At 39.5% G+C, this 25,668-nt stretch overlaps 1 protein-coding gene across 2 annotated transcripts in view; it reads left to right on the top strand.

Moving 5' to 3' along the window:
• Positions 1-25,668, top strand: part of LOC102196907 (interleukin-1 receptor accessory protein-like 1-B) — a 342,277-nt gene that overhangs the window by 138,603 nt on the left and 178,006 nt on the right. For both annotated transcript variants that reach the window (XM_005730958.1, XM_005730957.1), the window contains exons 4-5: positions 14,857-15,043; positions 18,271-18,424. In XM_005730958.1, the coding sequence (XP_005731015.1) occupies positions 14,857-15,043; positions 18,271-18,424 (341 nt within the window). The remainder of the gene's footprint in view (positions 1-14,856; positions 15,044-18,270; positions 18,425-25,668) is intronic.

Below are 25,668 nucleotides of genomic sequence, written 5' to 3'. Positions count from 1 at the left end.
TTTGAGATGGCGTACTGTCGAATGAATATATGTTCCAATTAAATCTTGCTAAAACTGTTATCAAACACTGAAAAAATACAATAATTAATGATAATTAATACCTGCTTCACCCACGGGTTGTTAGATTCCGTTTTCAAAAGATGTGTAACGGCTCTAGATTTCATTTCACAACAGGTTTTACTTCATTGGGTTTTTTTTTTATTCAGTGGGAGCTATTTGTAGGTCAAAAATGAGAAGGTAGTGGAAAAAGCTGTTATTTTTATGATAACAAAGCTGATTTTTAATAGCTGATCATGGTTTTGCTAAAGTAGAAAAGTAGAATTAGCACACATTGTCCATTTATGAAAGCTGAACTGCCCGGTGATCACCTGTTGCTAGGAAAAAAAATTATTCCCTAATAGTTGCAAATGGTTGCTGGCTGTTCCTCTAAAATCAGTTGCTAAACACCTCGTCACACAGGCCTGGAAACCAGTGATTGATCTTCCCTGGTAATTGTATCTTGTTAGAAAGAAAATGTTGTCTCCCCAGACTGGTTGGGTTGTTTTGGTTGTTAACAGACTTCCACTGTCATCTGTATTTTGAATGGAAGATGGCGAATATTACAATGCTAAGAGCTAACATAGCACAAAACACAAAATGCTCTGTGGAAAAGTAATGTGGTTTGCAGGTTTATTTAAACTGCAGATGGTGTTATATGAAAGATTGCCAAAGTCATATTCCTTCTTTAAGACTGAAATTTATAAAAATCCCACCTTTAGTTGAGCTATTTGGCAAACTATCAGACAGTTTCAGCTGCTAGCACAGTGAAAAATATATGAGAACAAGATCTACGATAAACTTTATCAACAAATTATCCAAGAAATGCACAGTCACACCACAGCGGTGACTGATGGAAACAAACAAAAAAAAAGCATCTTCCAAACTACAACTTTGAGAGGTTATAAGAGAGTTGGCGCCAAAACTCTGGCAGCAGTTATTCTCAGCACCCAGGTGGAGTTTTAGTTAATTGTGTGATATGGATTGGCCAAGCTGCTTCATCCACCAGCCAGGGGTTATTGATGATGCTCCCCTATATTCACTATTTTGTACACCTGTATAGAGCGAGAGAGACCGCTCTGTCGACAGTGCTTGGACAGCCTTTTAGTTGGCTCTATGTGGTTTAGTTGAGGATATTTTCCAACAGCCATTGTCTGATGATGTATGGGCTGCTGTTTGGGCTCAGGCCACCTTTCACACTGTGCTTTATTCAGCCTTGATGTGGCTGTGTGAACTTTGCCAGGTATTCACTGAGGCTGTCTGGTGATACAATGGCAGTGTCAAAGAGGAGTGTGCACTTGAAACCATTTTGGGGCCAGGGCCTGGTTAGTAATAGACTTTCATGTATGGAGAAAAGGCATTCAAAATCCCAAAACTGTTTAAAAGTTTTCGGTGTATAATTTTTCATTGCAATGATCCCTATTCAGATTCTTGCTTTAGAGATTGTTTGTTAGTAATTTTTCAGCGAATGGTTTCATCAACCCATAGGAAGACTATAGAAAAAGGAATCTGATTCATATGTACACATTATCTGACTCCAGTGATTCCAATGGCTCCAATGGCTCGAGATCTTCCTGTAAGACTAGACTTTTTCAACATATCAGGCTATTTGCTGCTGCATGTATTTAAATGTTAGTATCTTAAAATTCCGCCTCAATCATTTTACACTCTGACACAGATACTCCCCTCAAAATGCCTCCACTTATCGTTACACTCGCAGTAGCACAAGATCAGAGCGGGAGGGAGAGAGAGAGAAAGAGAGCCAGGGACAACAACGTCACATTAGAAAGGTATAGTAACTATTTTCAGTTGCGGATGATAAAGAATTCAGAAAGTTTATTCATGCAGGCCCATATTATATAATTTATTTATTACATTTTATGTGGAGTGAATAAATAAAAGTATATTTACGGTGGCCCCTAGAGACAAAGCACGTACAAACTTCAAAACACGTAAAAAGTCCAAAACACGTACAAAAGACAACAGAAGTGCTCCAGGATGCTAGGCGCAGTGTAGTGGCTACACAAGCCAGGAAGTACCAACGACCGGATTTGGTGTGTGGTAGTAACAGGTAAATGAACATTTTTTTTAATTATTTGAATATATATGAGTGCTTGTGTATAAATACACAAACAATACACATATGCTTTCAATTGTGTAATTTAAGTGATCTAGGTAGCTCTGTTTTGGAAGTTCGGTTAACGCTAGAAATGTGTTTTGGAGTTTGCGCGTGCTTTGTCTCTAGGGGCCACCGCATATCTTTATATATAAACATATATAAATAAAACCACTTTTTTTTTTACATTAGTAATTCCTTTTGTGTATAATTTTATATTGTTGTTAATAATAAATTAATTAAAGCAACAAAACAACCTGAAGAGCCGGTTCGGAGCCGAAAGAGCCGGCTCTTTTTAGTGAGCCAAGCCGGAAATCCCATCACTACTCTCTTCCACAGCATGTCTTTTATCCTGTCTTCCTTCTCTCAGCCCAACAAATTGCAGATGGCCCCGCCCCTCCCTGAGCTTGGTTCTGCTGCAGGTTTCTTCCTGTTAAAAGGGAGTTTTTCTTTCCCACTGTCGCCAAAGTGCTTGTTCATAGGTGGTCATATGATTGTTGGGTTTTTCTCTGTATATATTATTGTAGGGTCTAACTTACAACATAAAGCACCTTGAGGTGACCGTTGTTGTAATTTGGTGATGTATAAATAAAATTGGATTGAATTCAATTGACAATTGGTCCATAATTTACATTATAGCATTGCATGCCTGCTGCAGATTTGCTCCATTATCCCTAAGTTTCTCTCTGGATTGATGTCTAGTGATTGTTACAGTGAACTCAATGTCCTGTGGTCCAAAAGGACATAGTCAGCAACAATACTCAAAAAATCTGCCAAGAAAACCTCTCCCACAGCATTACATCACTGCCAGCAGCCTGAACAATTGATACAAGTCAGGATGGATTCATGCTTTCATGAATCTGGTGAGGCCCATCTGCTTCAAGGTTTGATCTAGATTTGTGTGGGAAAATCCTAGTAGATCAACAGTTGAAATAGTCAGACCAGGCCATCTGGCACCAACAACCATGTCAAGTCACTAAAATCACCTTTCTTCTCCATTCTAATGCTCGGTTTGAACTTCAGCAGGTTGTCTTGACCATGTCTTCATGTCCAAGTTGATTTGCTGCCATGTGATTGGCTGACCAAATTTTGGGGTTATCAGTTGCATTAACAGTTGAATATTAATACCTCATGGAGTGGCTGGTAAATGGAGATTTGAGATGCCTCGTTTTTTTTCTTGATGAGTGTTTTTTTTCTTTATTTCACTTAGCAATAAAGAAAAACTGGCGCTACATATATTTATTGGGTATATTGAGGTTTTTTTGTAAAAATTGGAATATCAGTTTAATTCACCATGTGCAAACATTTCAGTTCAAGTCAATTTCATTGCCTGCCCTTCACACGGCTTCTGATTGGACATTTGTCCCACACTCGATTGCATTTGATTAAGCTGAGCTCAAATGGCTCCTGGCTACAGAGAGCAAAACGAGAGGTTGACTGTTATATGGAAATTGTGCTGAAATAGCTTCAGAAATTATTATGCAGAATTATTACATAATCTAACCTACTACCATTTGTCTGGCAATATAGTGAGAGAAAATTGTCTTTACCGCCCTGCGTGTGAATCTCTTATTGATACACTCTCAAAGAGAGTTCCAGAGCTAAGTTTAGGAGAAAATTCTACCGTGAGAAAGTGCTACAATTTATAGAGATATGAGCAAAACAGTCAAGCTTCAAATATGCATACATCACCTTTGGTGGGTGTCTATTTTTTTAAGAGAGGGTTGAAGTTTGTGTGGTACTGTAATGGTGATGCAGCAGTGGCAGTGATTGCAGTGTTGGGTCTGGTGGTAAATGAGTTCAGTGAAGGCCTAGGAGTTCTGTTGGAGGAGGTTCCATAGTAGGAGGGCAGAGGAGACCTTTTTTTCCTTCCGGCTACAAAGGAATTCCAAATGGTGCTTTATGTGACAAACTTTTAAAGACGTCGAGAAGAAGCAGTGTGATAGGTGGGTATTCTCCTCCAGGATGCCACGTTATTGCCTCAAATACAAACATGGAGTCAAAATCATGTGAAGCACCTGACATAACCCATAAATATAAATTATTTAGGAGTTGCATAAACGTATAAATAAAATGGGAATGTCTTACAGTTACACAGGTGGTGATATTTTTATGTTGCTTTAAATCTGTGTTACTATTGGAAGGTACGGGTTCCCTGAGAACCCCTCCAGCAGGTACAGACCTCACTGTTCTGACAGCTAGCCTGTGTTTTACATTCAGAAAGAAGGCCGGGGTCACATCTGGTGTTACTTTCTGATTCCGAGGTTAATGGAGGTCTGAAGTGTTAAGCCTTGTGTGAAAGTCTGGTAATCAAAGGGCATTCTGGAGCTGGCTGTCTCCCTTTGGTTGTTGTTTTGCATGTTCAGTGCAGCTGGATTAATCCAGCACTGTGGTAAATTTGTTGTACAAGAGCTCTACATTCAGTTGTTGCACTTCGCAGGACTGTTCAGGGCAATCTAGGAGGATGTATATAGTGAACTGCAAAACGTGTTCAACATACTGTTAGATGTTTTATTCATTCAACTGCAGTTGAGTTTTATTCCACACCAGAATTGTACCCAAGCATCACATTTTGGGGGATTTTATGTAGTTGCATCCTCCCAGTCTGCATGTCTCCCCGTGTGCCCAGCCTCTTGGCTGTTCTGGACCACACTGAGAGGAGGAAGTCATCAAACAACATGCCAAACCATCGCCATCTGATAGCAGGGACACTGACCTTCTCTTCCTCATATCTGATGGTGGTTTTTATCTGCCAGACAAATGTCAGAAATACCATTCCCCAAGCACAGTCGCTTTGGCACCGCCGCCAACTTTTCTTCCCCACTCCCTGCCTTCTCTCCCTCCCCAACCGACTGTGAACAGCAGAGCTCCAAGCGAGACATCTGCAATACCACAGCTGTCAGTCAAACCGTGATATAGAAGAGAACTCGCACAGCTCAGCTGAATCCTAAGGGCGAGGGAATAATAGGAAAGTGGCTGGGACCTGGGACAGAAACTTCATTAAAATTTCATAAAACTGAAAGAGCTAATTTGAATTTTACTTATGCCACATATTGTGAGACATTCGACAAGATAGTATCGCAGTTGAACTGGCTTTTGTCGAAGATTCATTTATTTTTCAAAAGCAAATGTATTAATTTGGTAGGTCATGTATAGCACCAAAGGGAATATGAACTCTGCATTGACCTAAGCAACAAACTACATTAATCCTAGTAAAAGAACGTTACACCAACATTTCTGGTTTGTCTTTCCTGCTGAATATTCTTTTGATTAGTTCTAAATTTAGCAGCTAACGGGCTGACTAACTAGCCATGTGTAATCCATTTTTAAATCGAATTTATTGATGTAGGATGTTGTGCTTTTTGTACAAAAAGTGGTATTTGTAGAAGAAATTCAAATTTGTTGAAGGATTGAATCGATCTGACTACAATACATGGAATCTGTGTGTTTGTTTCTTTGTCCGTGAACATTTTCTAGAATAACCAAACTTTGGGGGTCTAAAGTGTACCTGTGTGCAAACCTCCTGCAACTATGAAAAATCGTTGCCTGGTAACCAACTATTGCAATTGCAAGTGATAGTGTCAACAATCAACAAGTCACCCAAAGGCTGAGGGTGTTACAATGGGCCAATATGACCCATTCTAAGAGTTTATGCACCTAGAACATTTGATACAAGCATTCTGGGATTTTAATTTCACAATAACGTCTCATTTAGATCCACAAATATATCGTATATATATATATATATATATATATATATATATATATCGTGACGCCTTCACTAAGCTAAAATGGCCCAATTTTTTGCATTTAAACATCTACCCGCCCCTCTGTTTTAATATATATATTAATTTGCAAACAGCATAAAAAGAACAAACAACACTATATGACGGAAATGTGCATATATGGAAAGTAAGTCGTAATGTAGTCGATTACTTCTGCTGTTGCATAATTAGTAAAGCAATGTAATTACCAGCTTAAGGTAATGAGTAATTACTTAGTCCTCCGTTTTACTGCACAGAAAAAATTCCAGATCCAGTTGCATCTGGAGAGCTGTCTCACCGTGTGCCTTCCTTTGTTGCAAGTTGCAGAAAACATTTCTGGCTTACACCTCCCAAACAAAACTGCTTAGTTTGTTCAAAACCGTAATGACATTCAGCAGCTACACAGTACACACCGCTCCCTGGAAACACTAATTTGCATTTTCTCACCAATGCAACCCATGCCCTCAGTAAAACAGGCCATTCTGGCAACAGCATTGCTGGTATGTGATGGTTAGTTTGCATTTGATATGCATAGCAGTATAGCTGCTCATACGTTGCACCCAGAGGGTCTGGGGACCAATGAATAAGGTCATGACGGATTTAGAAGAAGAATACAACGGAGACAAATTGTTTATGCTTGTTATGAAATCAGGTTGCTAGCATAAAGATGAGTTGAGGGTGCTGTGGAATAGAAAATGAGCTCCCTAAAGGCATCGACTAGAAAATGACTGAGTAATGCGTTTGCACACAAGAAGTGCTATTGTCAGTTTAAGACACGCTTACTTAAGGAAAGGCTTGCAGGAATTCTCCGACTTGAGAAATAAGGTCTTTGGTGAATGTTGGTATCTGGGGTAAGGTGATTGTTTTTGCATGTAAATTTTTATCATATTTAGAGAATGAGTTATATTGGATGGAGCATGAAGTAGGGGAAGGAATCAGCAACCAGTTCCCCAAAATTATCAGGATCTATTGCCAACACTAGAAGCTCAAATACACAATGAAATTGAATAGATTAATTCTTCTTGATTAAATATCTTCAGTTCCTCTGACATTTTCTTCTTTTTTGAGTTAAAGTATTATCTTATTTTTAGATAACTTGAACTGGTAACAGTTATAAACATTGCTGCAGAGTGATTCTCTGTTTAGTGTGGAGGATTTTTTTATTTTTTCTTTGAGTGAACATTACTCTCAATGAAAGCAAAACAATAATAATGAGTCATTTTCCAATTTAGCTATCAGTAATAGCGATGTTTCAGAAGGTATAGCTGCATTTGTCTAAATAATCGAATTGCAGTGCTGCGTGGCTTTTGTGTAATTAACTGATTTTTCAAAAAGATATTCAGAAAGCAAAGCTTTTTTTATTTAACCACAATGAGTCAGTACACATACCATGTAATGAAAATATTTAAATTCTGAATATATACTTTACACTTCATTAACTTGAACAAACTCGAGCAAAAGTTGACTTGCGTTTTTCTTTTTGTTTGTTTTTAATTTCTAAATTTTCTGGATTTACAGGGCCCAATACCAAGAGCGTCACCATACGGTGAAAAATTAAACTACAATATATCACAAAATATTTGTAAATAAATAAATTAAAATACATTTAAAAAGTCCCTCCAATGGTCAGGATTTTTCCACTGTAAACAACACTCTTTGCTCCATTACATTTTTAATTGAATACATAAAATGCAAGGAAAAAAAACCCACACTAGGGAGACAACAGCACGACCAAAATTAGAGTGACTTTGTGCAATCAACTTGCAATCTTGTTGCAGTTGAAATGGCAGCTTGAAGGCAGGAGCCAGGTGTTGTCTATCATGTGGGACTTGGTCTGCTTTCAGTCTGCAATTAGTTTGTGATTGAATGGATTAGAGTTGACAATTACAATCTATTTGTGATAATACGGTAATACAACTGACGTAACTCAGTGGACGTTGCAAATCTACTTGCAATCAGTTTCCAAAATTCAGTATAATCAAAATTATATAACTTAACAATATAATTTAAAATTCAAAATAATCACTTAGTTCCAAGAAGTTTGCCTGAAAACATTCAGGTGAAACTTTACTTATTAGTGGACCATTTTTTTTCAATAAATCTACACTACATTATTTAATGTATTTTCTGTAGCCAAGTTAGTACAGCTTTACTGCTAAAGATATAGAGAAAAAAGGCATTAAAAATAAGGTATCACATTTCTACTGCATAATGAGCCACATAATGTGACTAAAGCTGTGTTGAACTTCAGTGGGGTCCCTTGTAGTTAGTCTTGTAAGCACTGCGTATTGCACAGTGCAGAGATACTGCTGCTCCATGTTTTTTGTGTTTTTGGATGTGCATGCTTGTGTGTGTGTGTGGATGCAAATGTGTAGACGGATGCAGGCGTGTGTTTTTCACAGCGTGGCTAAACTAAATTATCCGCAGAGGTGTGCATTCCACTCTGAGAAATTGTGTACTACAAGACAGGCGAGTAAAGGGCGGCTGGGCGGGTGTATGCAGAGACAGAGACAAACCACAAGCAGAGAGGAAGAGAGAGAGATAAAAGGTGGATGGTTGTTATTGAGGAAGGAGTCTGTTGTTCCAGTATGGCAGACAAGTGCCACACTCTTAGACAGGGGCTAAGTAGGAGCAAGTTGGCCCACAGTCAGATTTGGGTAGCCGCGGTGCTTAATCATCCTAGGCTTGGTGCTGGATTTGACAGGTGAGTTATGAGCAGACGCTACAGGTAGGAGCCCCAGTCTTCCCACCGCTCACTGTGACCTTCGCTCTGCCCATAAATAATACAGAGACCATAAAAACCTGATTTAGAGTAACTGGGCCGACTCCATCTTTGCCTGGGTTAATCTTGGCTAGGTGTGGACAGGGTAGGTAGTGCAATACACCTGGGGGCTGACACAGATGACAGTGTGTCATGGAAACTTTTGTGTCCCTGCTACAGTTTACACCTATATCCAGATTTACAATACCAACATCTGAGTACTGCTTGGTAGCAAGTTCACCTTCTGACCTTTACTTTTCACAGTTTTGTACCTGTTGCTTTGAATCGCTATTTGATGTTTATCGGCCTTTTTTGTAAAGCCATTGCTACCTATGGCACTTATAGTCTTCCTCGCCTCTGTTATAACTGCTTATAAGCATATAGACTGTTCAGAGAGAGAAGACGCTCTATATATCTGACATCATGAATTTGTAATGTTTAATGGCGAGAGGTTAAACATTATGGTGAGACTGTGGGTTGTCTCTGAAATTCAGTGACTCGTAGCAATGATAGGTGAATAATGGTTAGGGATACAGAATGGGAAAGTATCATAACTTTCATGCAAAGAGCACTATTACCTGATTACATTAAAGCATGGTAAATGCATTAGATGGTTACCTATGCAACCACAGCCTGGATTCTCCTCTATGGTGACCAAACATAAACCTGTCACCATCTTAGCTTTTTAAAAATCAAATGTTCCTGACACACTGAGTCATAAAGTAACCACACTGCTTTACCCTATTTGTATCTAAAATTTCTCTCTTGGCTTCCAAACGTGACATCATGCTTCATTAAATAAGATGTGAAATTAGCAAATGAGCACATTAACTCATCAGAAAAGTTTGACTGGGGACATGGGTCAGTGGAGCCTAGGGATTTTTTTTTTCTAGAGACTTATTTCCCACTTCTTTTTTACAACCATAGGAGTTACCCCTGTTGGCCACTAGAGCAGGGCGATATGACCAAAAATATTTATCATGATATACATTTGAAAATTTGCGATAACGATATAACTGACGATATAATTGACACTAGACAAAATACTTTACAACTCCTCAGCTTTATTGGTGCAAAAAAACCCAACAAAACCCATCAATGTATTTTCACTTAAACAAGCAGCTGTTTTTATGTGCATTAAAGTTATATAAAAAATTAACAGTGCAAATGCAAATTCCTTGCTGACAGTTTAACCAAAAGGCATTTCCAGTGGAAATTGGCCGACATATCCTCAGCATAACCATGTATAATATCCACAACACTTAAAAAGCGGTTATGCACACACAATACGGTAATATTATGTTGAAGCACAGTACGTATCACTCCGCGAGGCGCCTGCCTACTACAGCCGTAATGCTCCGACAATCCATCCAGCGGTGTGGCTTCGTAGCTTAGCAAAGTCGTACTAAAACATTTGACAGATTTTCGAGCGCCGTGTACATAAAATCATTTCGAGGTCAGTAAAGACAACCAGAATTTATACATAAGACACACGGGATCATAAGGGGCTCTGTCGATTTTCAGAAAAATCAAAGGATTGATTTTTGTGCAGTATTTTCAAAAAAAGTAATAACGACGGCCTGCTAGCATGCGCTACCAAAAATAGTGTTTTGTTCCACACCACTGAAGTTGCAGCATTTTTACAAACCAATTCTGGTTCATCCGTTTCATTTAACGATGCGCTTTCTCTCTTCTCATTCTGCGTCGCCGCCATGTGCGTATGTAAACAAAAGCACTGTGCATGCGCGTTTTACCCATATTCTATCGCGATATTTCATTTTCCGATCGTTGCCCAACATTGCACCGGTATTACCGTGACCGGTATGATATAGCCCAGCCCTATTGGCCACTATAAAGAAAGAACTGGTTTCCTTTATAATGGGAAGGAGATTTGACACAGAGACAGAAACACGACTGACTTGTGAGACAGAGGGAACAAGGAGACAAGATGAGAAACGTGGAACACGGGGAAGGCAAGAAAACGGGAACCTAAAGCCTAAGAACAAATAGTATAACATAAGAATATAACATAAACATAATAATGAGAATCAAAACCATGAATAACAATAATTAAGGAATATAAATTAATCCACAACCACAAAACCGTGACTCTCCTGACTCTTTTGACTACTAGTAACCACTGGTTGCAAGGGAATAGTGTGTATTTCTTGTCCAGTTGTCAAGTGGTTACAAGAGGTTGCTACAATTGGGTAACATAGGTTGCAAAGAGGTTTGTAGCACTGTCACAACATTCTCCTTGCAATTGCTATGGTTGCTAGCAGATTGCCATGGTTGGCGGTAGTTTGCATGAAAGACACCTGTAAGTGGTAGTGGAACAATGAAGTGCAATGCAAACTGGTAAAAGAAACCACTTGGCTTTAAAGTAAAAGTTGAACCTTTTGTTAGGTGCCGGCCGGTTGCAGCAGTAAAGCGCAACCTTTGCTTTGAAATCAGACATTCTCAGTTTGTTTTCAGTTTGTTTTGCACTTTGTCAAGTTGCACTTCTACATGGTGTTTGGTTGGCTGCTAGCAACCAACAGAAACATAAAAAGGTTTTCGATACGGGACCCTTTGTGGGACCAATTATATCTAGTTACAACCTGCAAACTATGTGGGAATTCTCATTTTTCCCAGTTAGTCAGAGTTGCCAACAAGGTTTATGGCTGTGTGACTGAGACCTTAGCTTCGTAGCCTTCTTGCCTCTCTCACCAATAACAAAAAAAAAGTTAAAAAAAAAAAGCATGGACCCTAGATTTCTCATAACTTTAAGCTTCAAGTGGCAAGCAAGCAAAGCATGTAGCAAGGCTTGTTCCTGAATCTGGTATATGGCAATGGGGTCCTAAAAAGACGTGTCAAAAATGACCTTGTGTTTTGGTTTTTGCTCAGACTGCTCATGCTTAATTTTCACGCAGGAGCTAAACTATTCAAGGCTGTTTTCATCCGTATGAAAGATCGCAACCTCCAATCTCATTAGGACTCTTTAAAAGGATGGTTTTGTGTTGATTTGATCATCCTTTTTCCAATTCAGACTCCTGTTTAGGGTTTTTTATCAATTTTTCAGGACTCATTCATCAGGACCCAAGTAAATTCTAATAAATTACTTTTATTAGAATTTACTCGGTTGTAAATGGTAAATGGCCTGTATTTGTATAGCGCTTTTAGTAGTAGTAACAATCCCTCCCCTGTACAATGCACGCAGACAAACTCTGTCCTGGTTGCTGTAAGAATTCCTTTTAAAACTATTTTAAAAGAAAGAAATACAAACTGCATCGATGAAGGACGCGCAACCATCACCCTGGATGTTGGATTTAATTTTCCTTTGGATGCTAATGAGATAGTTGGAAAACTTCCAATGACAATTTTTCTAAATAGGTTGTTGCTGTTAGATTCGTTTTTTTCAGCAGTTTTCAAGCTATTGCATTTTAAAATGACTGTAAGTAGTTTCAGAGTTGTTAAGAGGCAAAAATATGAAAAGAAACCCCACTATTTTTGTGCAGCGTGTTATTTTATTGCAGCATAAATTGTTACGTAAAACATCTGTACCAAGGTAAACCTCAGACATCTCTATTTAAATGCTAATAGCAGCCTAAGGTAAGACCCTAATGTTACTGTACAGCATATCAGCTGCCTGCATTAAATCTCTTAGGGTTAATACCTGTGGTGGGTTCATTTCACTGCCAGTAATGATATTGTCTCAAGGTAACCTTTAATCAACCTTTGGACTTTATTTCTTTTTTTTGCCTCGCGGTGTCTGCTTTACACCAGACGATTCCCCAACAACCTTATTGTTACTCGAAAGTCAGCTGTAATAAATCGTCAATTATTTCATCATGCGATTTATATTGGAGAGGAGTTATTTTAATTAAGAGATTCATTAAGTTAGTTCATTAATTTCCCCACAGGTGCCCCGGATTCTCGGGAGAATTTTCAAATCAATTCTGAGCCCTATTATTTAATATCAGATGGAAGAGTTGCTGAGCAAAAAAAAGGGGGCAGGTTCAGTGTGGTTTAATCTTCAGGTGGGTTATTCTCAGTCAATAAAAGAAATTAAAAATATTTGTATCAAAGTTTATATATAGTCAGCTTTTAATTATCCCCTTATTTCAGCCACTACCATATCCCCTGAGTATTTGCCAGTATGACAGCCATAATCTTTTCTCCAGGCTGCTTAACTCCGAACTGACCATTGCACATAATTTCACTGAATTTGCCGCATATTGCATCTCAAGTCCTCTGCCTGCCCTCCAGCTGTGTACCATAGCTGTCAGCCTTACTCTGCTCCGGGTTGATGTATGCAGGATGCTATCTATCATTGCCACGACATTGCATATCCTCTTCAGTCTGACACGTTTGACAGGCACTCGCGCCCATTAATGCCATGGTATCACCTAGCTTGTTATCACTGTATCCACAAGGAGTTTACATTGCATGGCGTACAGTCGAGTCCTCCACTGTGGTGCGGGAGGATAATTTCCCCTGCTCTATTCTCTGAGCGAGCTTCTTGAATATGACTGCACACATGCTGAGTGGATAGTCAAGAGATCGTCCAGCTTCTCCAGGCTCAAAAGGCGTCAGTGATGGATGTGAAATGCTGGAAAGACATCGTAGGACAGAGTGTTGGCCCGCACCATCGATCACTCATGCAGAGCAGATGACACAGTTCTCTCTCGCTCTCTATCTCTCCCTCTCTCTCGCTACCAGCCTGCGAGTTTATCAGCGCTGCCCAGAATATTTAACAGGGAAGAGAGCGCACCCGTGGGATCTCATTTGCACAGGTGTCCATCTGGTAGAAGTTGTCTGGGATAATCTCCACATCATGTCACATTTGCATCCGGGCTTCAGGAAAAATGGCACACTTTACAGTAAGAGGAGCGTGTGGAGCCGTCCAGTTCGAGTGTAGGGGGGTGGGGGGCGTGGGATTGTTTGCAGACACTGTGGTGAAGACCAGTGTGTTTTCGCGCTAATCCACGAGGCAGCTAATGCCTCGCAATTATGTAAGGATTTAACATGTTTGTAATTGTTTGTTGGTTCAGCTCAATTTGTGTAACCAGCTTTAGTTGGAAAATTAGCTGTGAGATTTTCCTAAACACTGCCAATTTGTTGGTCTTTTAACCAGGAGGGGGATTTGCTGCAGTAGGGCTGAAGTGTACTTGTCAATTGTGACAGTCTTATTAGGCGGTTTGGGCAAAGAAAAGGTGCCCCTATTGCATAAATTGATCATCAAGGACCTTTGCTTCTGTTCCCCCCCTCCTCCTTTAAATAGCACAACTTTCCCAGCGAATCAATGGCTTCATCGATTCCCCAAGTTGGGTTAAGAATTACTCGAGCAGCAGATCCGATCTCAAAATTGCTGTCACATTAATGACACAAAGAGGATTGCTGCTTGTGCTTAGCAGCTGGATCGCTTCTTCTCACGGGGCTGTCCGTGAAGCGACACCCACTCAGGCAGGCCTAGCTCTCATCCAGGATACCTCGAGCTTGCCTGCATACGAGCGCTCGACTCACATTTAGACACACAAATCACTGAAGGTGCGCGCCGCAGTGCCGAGCAGTAAAATGAAATGTTTATTCCAGCGTGGATAAATACTCGGCCGTATCTGCGAAGCCAGGCGAGCATGGAGTCTCCAAACATCACGAGTAATCTCGCATTTTACGCCGTCTCTCCCTCGTGTTATAAATTCTCTTCTTTATGTGTATGACCTGAGCACTTACAGTACATCAGTTGTAGCAAGTCATTTTCTGCTAGCTCGCACTGTATCTGCGAAAACGCATGAAAACAAAAGGCAGTCTTCGAGTGCTGTTGACTGTAAGCGCTCTAGCTCTTCAATAACACCCATTGGTTTTTCATTAGGACACATGTACTGTATATATACAAATATATATATTCATATGCACAGATAAGCTGATTATGCATCATTGCTGTTCATTGTTGGAATCAGTAGTTATTCAGCATTAAAGGCAGGTTTTCCTTTAAAAGAAATCAAAGGTTTCTCTGTGTCTCCTTCTGTTGCGTTTAATGATTCACATTCAATCCCAGGAATTAGCCCAGGAATTTTTGATTGAGCGGCTCGGAGATGGACTGCTGACAGCTTCTCGGCTCAGCAGCTGGCAAGAGCTCAAAAAGTGACGCGGGTCCATTTGTTACACTGACCGATTTGTTAACGTTTTATCTTTTGCAGGAACTCCACGTATTGCATGAAGGTGTCCATGTCCCTCACGGTGGCGGAGAATGACACAGACCTCTGCTACAACTCCAAAATGAGGTTCTTTGAGAAGGCGGAGCTGAGCAAAAGCAAAGACATCATCTGCCCAGGCATTGAGGATTATGTACAGCAAGGAATGGAGCCTGAGATCGTGTGGTACAAGGTATGGTTAGAGTTTTTCATCAGCTATCACTCTATCAACAAAGGGTTAGGGTCGTGTTTTGGTTAAACTTAGCTTTAAATACCACATTTTCAAGCGGTCAAACAAAAAGAGGAAAATATTGCTTGTTGTGTGGAGAGTTGGGAGGCCCACAGTGGAACCGACCTGGCAGGCCTTCTGTGTCCAACAGGCCTCTTTGCCAGAGCTCGTAGGCGCAGCTCGGGGGCCAATTTATCAAATGTGAAAGTGTGCTTGATTAGGTGGCCACTTCCATTTCCCGCGGAATCAAATTAAAATAGCAGATAATGCCAGTGGGATCCACACCCTCCAGTTATTGGCTCTCACTTTGTTGGTGGGCTGATTCAATCCTGCAAGACGCTTCCCACAGTGCCCTAGTTTTTTTTGCCTCAGGTGGCCCAAAAGTTGAAAGGCTGTTTCTAAAAGTCCATGCCTACTTCATGATCGCCACCTACGTGGCTACATGGGCTGTGGAGATAGAAAATAAGACTCGTGTTGTACTTTTGGTTGTTTTCTGTGTGTACCTGGCTCCAGTGTAGTGTTTACCAGCTATTCACAGATTTTAACTGATCAGGTAAATTATCAGTGACTGAAACTAAAAGCTAGTCTCTTCATTACAAGCTGAACTCCATTTTTAACACATGTGCGCATAGGAAAAATGTCCTTTCAAATCCAAACAAATACTGAAAACACAGTTAGAAACCAATCCTACGATACACAGTATTTTGTCAGTGCAGTTATAGAGTAGCCAGGTCTGTCATTCTGTGTTGGAATCTGCTCCCTGCTGCTTGTTGGGCACACGGAGCCCGATTTTGATGTGAAAGGAAACAACCAGTACCCAGAATGATTTTCACATTCATCACATTCTGTACAAATTTGTTATCCGTGCTGATGTTGTCATCCTCACTTTTTGCTTATGTTTAGAACTCTTCACATGTGTCGCGATGAGAATGGAGGTTTCCTTAAAGCGTGTGTAGTGAAAAAGGATTCCTAGCCTCATGTTGTGACACAGTAGTGCCAACAGTGATGTCCATAATTGAGCAAAAGAGTCAGGAAATGCCACAAGACTGAGGCAGGTCAAAGTATAGAGAAAAGAGCTTAAAACTCAACTCCAGAACCAACATTGTGTAGCAGAGTCACCTTAATTAACCTTAATGAAAATGTCTTGTGCAAAATATATATTATAAAATGCTTGGTTTCTCTGACACACAGGCGTACAGACTGTACTGGACCCACTGGTAACCACCGGTAACTACGGAAAAGTGCATATTGCCCAGGAAACCTTGTGGTTACTTGCTAACAGATTGTTATAGTTTCTGCAGAATAATATAATAACTTGGCTGCAAACACTTGCCAACTAGCAAACTCTGAAGAGTATGATGCTAACTGGCAATATAGACTGTTTACCTTTAGTGTACAAATTATTTCTTATCATATAAATCAGCACATTTAAGATAAGATGAGATAAGATAGGATAATCTTTATTAGTCCCACACGTGGGAAATTTGGTCTCTGTTTCTAATTTGCATCTCACTTTTAGAAGTTCAACTACTGTTTCACAGTTAGTTAGTAAATGCAAACTACAGGCGACTGTGACAGTCTGCTAGTAATCAAAGCAACTGCAAGGAGGTTTTGTCAGCCAGCCTCTAGCCTTGTATGACTGAACCTTCATACGCTGGATAGAGGTGGGTGGGTGGGACACACCATCTGTTCAAATTGTCTGATTTCGAGGGGCAGCAAATCAGTGGAAAACTGACTTATAAAAGAATAAATGAAGCTAAAAAAAAAGAAGCTTATTTCAGAGACTGTTACAGTGTATAACAAATAGGAATTATTTTGAACTTGGAATCATGCAAAGCTACCCTAGTAAAGTCCAAGATAAAAAATATGTAGATGAAAATGAACAGAATTAGCCCCCTTTAATGAACCCATTAAGTTAATAATAGTTTTCTAATTTAAGACCTGAAACTGCAGACCATTAGGCCAATATAATGTAATGTTTCTTATTCACTCTGACTGAATATACTCTCACATAAAAAAAACATTTTTTATATGTGTATTAATATATATTATTAAACTGGTGCTTATTTTTTCCAATTATTCCAATATATAATTTGGCCTCGGTGTGTTATTTTGGGCTCTTACAGCTCCTGATGCTGAAATAATTTCCTGTTCACACTGATTGCCTCTGATTGGCTCCAGAGATGTTACCAAGCAACCGAGCAAATACTGATGATGCAACCCAATGAAGTAAATCCTAAAATCACTAAGAGTTTAGGAAGGAACTTACAGATAAACCCAGTAATGATTTTACAAATAGGTGGTGCAGCTTAATTTGGTGCTGCAGTCCTGCCTCAGAATGATAAATGCGCAGGCACCCGGTCTCATACATCACAGTTTAAAAGAGTATTTGTGTCGGGACAACAGGAGCTCACTAAACTAATGTCTGAAATCTGGCATCAAACAAAGTTTGTGTGCTGTGTGATATGATATGAGGTCTCTCTGCTATAAAGCTGCTGGAGTATTTTATGATACGGTGTTTAGTTATAGAGGTTCTCTACAGATTTAGTTGTTTTGTTTTTAAAATCTGATATACTTTGAAGCTGAGACTGAATCTGACAGGCATCAATGTGAAAGTACAGTAAATTCAGATATAATAATTAATACACAAAAAGCACTGAGAGCATTTGGTCATAAAACTGTGAACTGTGTTAAATTTAACACCACAAATCTAGAAGGCAAAGGAGATCAATAAATCCAAGCAATATATAGTACTGGTCAAAAATCTTGATACTTCCCTTTCATTTTGCTAAGAAAATGAGAAATATAAAAGCTGAAAACATACACGGGAATACAGTAAATAAGTCAAACAGAGCTTCCCTTTTATGCTGTTCTCTGTCAACATGACAGATGTCTTTCAGTTACTACAGCAGCACACTTCCTTTTCTTATATGAAATATCTGAAGGATTAAATGTGTAGTTAAAGTTCTTAACACTGTCTGGAGTTGTTCATTGGTTCGGCTCATGATGTCCAGAGTACAGATTATATGACATTTGAATGCAAGTTTGTCATCATACCACTCGATACTGGAAATGTGAAAATTATTGTAGCCCCGCCCTCTTACTTTAAAGAAACCAGTGTTCATGCTTTACATTTACAAGTTGTATCTCCATCCTCTTGTTTTGTCTTTGAAAAAAACAAAACAAAACAGGAGTGCAAGCCAAAGCAGTGGAGACAAACCATTGAAAGGAAGAAGGACATTCTCTCCATCAAGGAAGTACGGGAAGATGACATTGGGAATTACACGTGTGAAGTGCCGTTTGGGAACTTTGTGGTGCGAAGGACTACTGAGCTATCAGTCACAGGTAAGGAAGTATCCTGCCTTTCCTCATTTTTTTCCCTCCTGCTGCTTTTGTGAAGATTTTCACTGAAGTGAAGTAGAAACAAAAATAAGTGCCATGAACCGCACGCAGAAAGATCAATGGAAAATCCGTTGTCATTCAGTGAATTTCTAAACAAATGTACTTCCACAGAACATCCTTTTTGTTGCTAATGCTTCTGAGCGTACTGTCTGGTGATTATTTTCCACAGTTGCTTCGAGTCACTTAAAACCCCCCAAAATTAAGCTTTTTAAAGCTGATCACTGCACCTTTTGCCAAAGTGTCGCAGTCAATAGCATCGCTGTGACTTCCAGGCTGCTTTAATTGCTTAGCAGTGGAATTCACCCAGAGCCACTTCAGCACTTTTTTTCTTAAGGCTGCTGAAATATTTAAGTCTGAACCTAAAGCAGGTGACAGATTTCTTGTCAGTGTCACAGCCAAGGTTGACAAGCCATGCACTATCCCACAATTTACAGCTTAATTATCTCTCTCTCTTTCTTTCCTTTTTTTTTTTTAAAGGCATATAGTATGTGAAGGGAATCAGGCTACAGAGTTTTCCTGAGTAAAGTGTGTGATCAATAAACAGAGTCATAATTTTTTTTATTGTTGCCTGCTTTATTTATTTGAATCTTATGCTAGAATTCCTACTAAAGTTTCATCACTACCAAGCTTTAAACATAATCAATCTTCAGGGAAATAAGGTTGCTTGCTGGATATAAAACGGCCCTGCATGGCTGATCTGAACCAGTGGAAAATGCTAATGTAAAAGTGGAGCTCGTGTTCTTTTGACTGCCTTCATACGACCACAGCTTCTCCTCTCTGTGACTCATTTGGCTCGGCGCACCTTTCCTGTGCTAGCTCATGTCTGCAAGGATACAAACAAATGCCAGATGACGCACAGCTGGGAAGAATAAAAAAACAAACAAAAAGAAAACAGGAAGAAAAAGAGGAAGAGCAGAGGGAAGCGGTTTGGGACAGGCAGAGAAACTGTTAGGATTCAGCACAGCCGTCGTCATCATCACCTCCATTGCTGTGTGACGATCAGACGCAGCGATGGCTTTTAACTGCTACTGGATTGCACATTGTAGTGCCTTTTCTTTTCTTTTTTTTAAGAGACTCCAGCGAAGGCCGAGCAAAGTCATACATCATTTTCTCACCAGCCTCAAAATGTCATCCCAACAGTCTTAATCTCTCTATCTACAGTAGAGACATTCAGCATTTCAAAACAGGTAGCAAAAGATGATTGATGATTGGGCCGTGGCAGTAAAGCAGGCATTTATGACTTTTTCAAAAGAAATACACCCTTCAAGCAGTCTGCTAGAGGTGTGGATACTTTTTTTTTTTTTTTGCTTTTCTTTGCGAGAGCCCTTAAATGGTCTGGAAAAATTAATAGATGAATAGAGGAATATGCGTCTCCTTTTTGTTGAAGTGATTAGAATGACTTTTGTCTAATTCCACAGCAGCAGTAGGTCTCTGGCTGGAACTGTTAGGATATAAACTGAACAATTTTTACCCATTCTGACCTTTGCTGTAAGTTTTAAGATGCAATTGTGTGCCTCGAGGCAAAAAAGTGTAATACAAGTTCCCATTGTTATTTCTTGAAACTTGGAGTTCTTTTTATCTTTTGGAAAGCAACGCCAGTGTTCACTCTGCTTTTGGCTCAGTTGCTTTCCTTTTAGACAGAATTGCTTTCCTCAGAGTTTTGGATTTATTTATATATTTTCCAGTTTTGATTGAAGAAGTTTGGAGTTTTTGCACGGAGCGGTTTTCTTTTGTGCAGCGCTGCCATGGTGGCTATACCGATCATGCTAACTAGCCTGTAGTTTTGATGTGTCTCCTGGTTCTGTCTGCTGTCTGTGCTTCTGCACACATGAAACACATCGTGTCCTAAGGAAAAGGGTTTTGTTCTTGGAAAGAGCTCCTGTGCTTGGTGTTTAGATCAGCAATTGCACAAGCTTTCATATTCTGGCGGAATCACAGTAAATAAGCTTTGCAAAATTCCTAAAGAACGCTTAAAAATAAGCATCCACTGGCTTCATATTAAATTGGGGGTTTTTTTGGTTTGTTTGTTTGGGCAAAACACCCAAGTTTGTCTAATTTTCTCAATTAATCATGTTAACAAGCGTTCTAGAGTTCAATTGTTTAGGAAATTGTCAGCCATTTATCCACATTATATTTCTATCTAAAAGGCCAATGTGAAAAATAAAGGATGAAATTCTACAAGTAACAAAACAGCATCGCAAACAAACTGTTCTTCCAAATTAAGACATAAGAGTTTGTAACTAACTGTGCCTTGATTTTTGGGCTACAATTCAGTTCATACATCATTTTTTAACCATGTGGCACTGGATTAAAAGCAGGATGACCACCTCCACCAGGCAACCACTAACCAAGAATGAGTGGTTGCCTGGTGATTGCATTGAATTTTTTCAGTTTCAGTCATCAATTACAACCAGTTGCCATGACCAAACTGTCGCCCAGAAGTTGAGGGCATTAAATGTTCACCTTTCGATCGTAAAGAATGTGACTTGTCTACAGACTATTGCAGTTTGACTCCAACTGCATTGACTCAGACAGATTGTTGAAGGTTTGCAAATAATTGCTGTCTCATTTATAAATCCAGATAAATTACCAACATGCTGCCATCAGTCTGAATGAGTCTTTGTTAATGAACACAACTACATGAGACTCAGCTTATCTGGCTGCCAGCTGTTTGTATTCTGGATCTGTTTTTTTTATAAAAGCAACTTTGATAAGTGTCGATGTCATTCTGCAGTTTACTAATTTTACCTGATGCAGTTGCAAACTGATAGCAGACTTGACTGCGAGTGGTTGCAGACTTGGTCGCCGTCTTTGAAGAAACCAAGTCCATTGGTCACAATCACAGTAATTGTGGTTGCGCGTTGGTCTCCAAGCACCATTTTCAATTCAATTAAAAATGTATTTCTATTGCGCCTTTAAAAGCAACAGAGTTTTTTCGCAATTTGACTGTTGTATCATGGCGCCTTTCACCTAACTAGCATGAGTATATGCTTAATGAGTGTTTAGTTAGATACAGAAAATATAAGATATTTCACCACAAATCCTGGTTGACTTGCCAAGATTTGTGGTGAATTTGGCTAAGCAAGTAGCTTATTTACAATCATCACTATGTCCTTCCATTTTTCCACATGGCTGTCAAATTATCACAACACAGGAAGTTGGAAAAATCACCAAGTAACCATGGACTTTTGGATCATTGAGTCACTTTCAGAGTTACTGTTTGTGTTGGGAGTTTGTGTGGAGTTGTATACATAACTTGAAGGCTTGAAAAAAATGTGAAACATTTATATGCGTTGGGTTCCTCCTCGTGTTTCCAGTCAAGTTTAAGAACTGCAGTATCGTGGATACACGCCAGAGAGGGAGCAGTGGGAATAGCTGTTTTTTTTTTAATGTGATGTTTGGTTAGGAAATCAAGTAACACTACAATGTACGAAGGACTCTTTCTACTGCCAAAGCTGCTTGACTTGTTTTTTTTGTCAGTTGGGGGTCCAGAATCACGCTGTTGTTGCTGCTGTGTGCTTTGCAATTCTGTATTTGTAGAATTTTAGTGTTTTGCACATATCCTCCTGGACTCCTTGGCTGTTCACCAACATGAGTACGTTTTGTCCCCAATTTCGGTCAAACATGAGAAATCTAGCGGGGCCTTTTATTTCCAATCATTCAATCTAACTCACTCTAAATTGCGTCGTCTCCCAAAATACTAATGAGAGCCTGGATATCTTTTTGGTAATCAATACAGATGACGCGGTAAAATATGGGTTAGTGCTGTGTTGGGTGTCGTCATTGTTGGCAACATCTACTTGACCAAATATAGCTCCTCTAAAGTGCAGCTCTTGAGTAATTCCGGGAACTTTCGAATAAGATGGTAAACAACATCGGATAATGGCAAGTCTTTACTGTTAATTGCATTCCTGCTTTGCAAAAGGGATTCAAGGACTCTAGATAGTTGTCCAGACCTGAACTTTACATCTGAATACTTTCTTTTCTAATCTGGAATAAGTATACATGAACCTTCATATAATATTATCTTCAACCTTGGACAGAAAATTACAATTCACTATTAAAACCCTTGTCACTCCCCTCTTTATCAACAGCCTACAGCCGCTCTCAAAGCAGTGCAGTGGGACAAAAGGTCAGACTCCATTTGATTATAATGAGCACAGCTAAAATCATAATGAGCTCCCTCACCGGGTGATTGGAAGCGACATTCATTTTTAAATGAAATTTGTGGTTTTATGACTTCTTTGTAAGGTGCACTGTTTGATGTCTTAGATTAAACAGCACAGAACAAAGAAACAGTGATGAAACAGAGATACAGGAGAGCAGCAACTTTGGTGTGTAAAATAGACTGTCAGTGTGGCTAATGAGCTGGGACTGATGCTGTTAACCCGCTTTTCTTCTTCTTCTTTTTGCACCGCATTGCGATGAAGTGTATTTGGTTGTGTGCGGCGCCCGTAAATAACCAAAATGCTGGTTGAAAAACAATCATGAAAATATTTCTCAACATTAAGTGTTCCTGCCTTCTTCCTTGCACCGACTCATCCCTTTCACCCCATATTTTACATGTCTTTCAAGTCTGAACATTTTGAATTGACAGATCTGACACTATGGTAGCTTTGTGGCTTAAAGCAATTTTTGATGCAACACTTCTTTAACAGTCTTTCAGTCTGGCACTTTCAAAACCAATTTCTCTTGAGTGAACAATGCTTTCTTGCTGGGTAGTGTCGCGCTATTTCAGGGCCTTGCTTACTATTGAATATTATTGCATAGCAACATGACTGGCTAGAAATGGGAGGGGGTACAGGCATTATTTTGTTTCCTGGGCCAGACCACTGCTCTTGAGTGATGGGAACCTTTCCCTGTGTGTTCTCTGTGATGCATTTATAAGCTTGGGGCTGTTTTCTGCAAATGTAGACTATGAGGTCTAACACAAGCGCAGTATAACTGTAGAACATGAATTTCAGGTGGAGATCATGACTGTTTATTGCTTTCGCCCTGAGATACTTTAGAATTACTAAAGTTCCTCATGTTTAACATTTATTTTCAGAAATCATAAAGACATTGCAACAGATGATTAGAGTTCTATTGTCGTTTTCTTGAGCATATGTGAAACATTGACTTTACGGTAGCAACATGCTCTCTACAAGTGTATATCTTATCTGTATAATGTTTATCTTATCTGGACAAGATAAACTGCCCAACAATTCCAGAGCTGCATGCATTCAAAGGCACAGCAGGACTGTGATAAGATCTCAGCCAGCCGTAAATGCAGTTTGGCTGTATTCTTTTAACCCTCAGAGGTCTAAGTCATCTTCGGCGATGGCACAACCCCCCCAATCCTAACTGTTATTCCAGGCAGTGAATATGTAATTTTTGGTTTTTATTAAATTGTTTTTCCCATTTGTTTGCAGTCACTGAGCACAGAAAAATAACCAGACTATAATAATAAAGTTTATTTCCCTTTATCCTAAATATAGCATTTAAGTTAAGGTTACATCTGTGATGCATTAAGGCTTGATTATACTTTCCATGTCCACGAGCCCACTACATTCCACTCTGTGATCGTTAGACAGTGAGAGTCCAAGCAGACAGATGCATGCATGCCTGGTTTTTGTGCACCCCCGTCTACAAAGAACCCACACGGCAATACAACAACTACACCACAACATCTCCAGCTGTCTGCATGATTAGCATTAGACCTCAGACAAACGGTAAAAGGTCATCTAACTCAACCCCTTCCTTTTACATCAACCTGCCTGCCCAATAAGGTATTGCTGTTTAGGCACTTAACTCTAGAGGCTGCCACTCTCAAAGTTACAAGTCATAATGGCAGCTTCCACAAACCACCTATAGGTAAGGCACTCTTAGATTAGTTGTCTCTCGTAGTAGTGGTCCTTCAAGACTATCTATTTGGTTGTTCAACAACGCCTCATACCTGGAAAGGGTAAGTTCAGATTAAATTGGGTGTTTCGGAGGACCGTTCATATTGTTTAAGAGTTTATATCAAATTAACGCAGGATTATTCAAACATTATTCTTTGTGAGCAGCTCTTGGTTTCTTCTACTTTAAATCTGCTGAATTGCTCCTGGTGCTTTCATAAGAAGTTAGAAAGCATATAGGTTATATGCACCTATATATGTGAATGAAACATGTTGAATGTCTATGTTAGATTGTCTATTCTTATTTAATTCACTTATTGTACAGAATTCACCTGCTTGCTGCATGCATGCTACTACTGCACATTCACCTAATGTATATATTATATATAATGTTCTTATAATGCTCTTGTCAAGTAACAAATGTACACACCAAACACATCGCTTCTTTGCAAATAATTCAGAAAACACACCGTGAAAAAAAAGGATGTTGATATGAAGCGATGATGAGCCAGATGCTCCTAAACAAGAAAAACTGGTAACGGCCATTAGGCTGCCTCCGCCTTCCTGTTTTTGTTCTGTCCCCCCCTCACCCCCAACCGGTCAGTGCAGATGGCTACTCCTCCATGAGCTACTGGAGGTTTCTTCCTGTTAAAAGGGAGTTTTTCCTCCCTGCTGTCACTAAGCGCTTGCTGATAGGTGGTTGTGTGATTATTGGGGTTTTCTCTGTATTACTGTAGAGTCTTTAGCTTAAAATATAAAGCATCTTGAGGTAACTGTTGTTGTTATTTGGTGCTATATAAAACAAATAGAGTTGAATTGAATTATGGTAAGCTAAATAAAACAAACTGATGAAATACCATAGTGACAATATAGCAAAGGAGTCACAGAGTAACACAACTATAACGTTCAGCTGAAACATCTGTGGCTTTAGGGAAATCTTTTTTTCTTTCTTTCTTTTTTGGGGGGTTGGCGGGCATCCTTGCCCGGCACATCTTGGATGTCATTACCTATAATGTATGCAATTCTGTCACCATGATGAATGCTACAGCTGAAACATATTGACTTTCTAATACTTCGGTCAGTCTATTGTTCTTCAGGAGGAGCCAGATGACTTTATTTTATCTGAGTAAAACTAAATGTGGCATTTGTTTTGGTGGTGGCGGTGAAAGGAACATAAACAGCTTGTGGCACAAGAACAGCAGCAGCAGTAACTTCATATATCCACTCAGCATTCAGTCATTTACAGTCTAAACTAATTTTGTGGACAGTAAAATGTTAACACGGCCTCTAACCCGCTCAAACTATTTA

Source organism: Pundamilia nyererei, unplaced genomic scaffold (genome assembly GCF_000239375.1).
Source record: "Pundamilia nyererei isolate P.nyererei 1_Seehausen unplaced genomic scaffold, PunNye1.0 scaffold00040, whole genome shotgun sequence".
NCBI lineage: Eukaryota > Metazoa > Chordata > Actinopteri > Cichliformes > Cichlidae > Pundamilia > Pundamilia nyererei.
The sequence above is the reverse complement of the archived record's forward strand: the minus strand, read 5'-3'. Positions and strand labels throughout refer to the sequence as shown.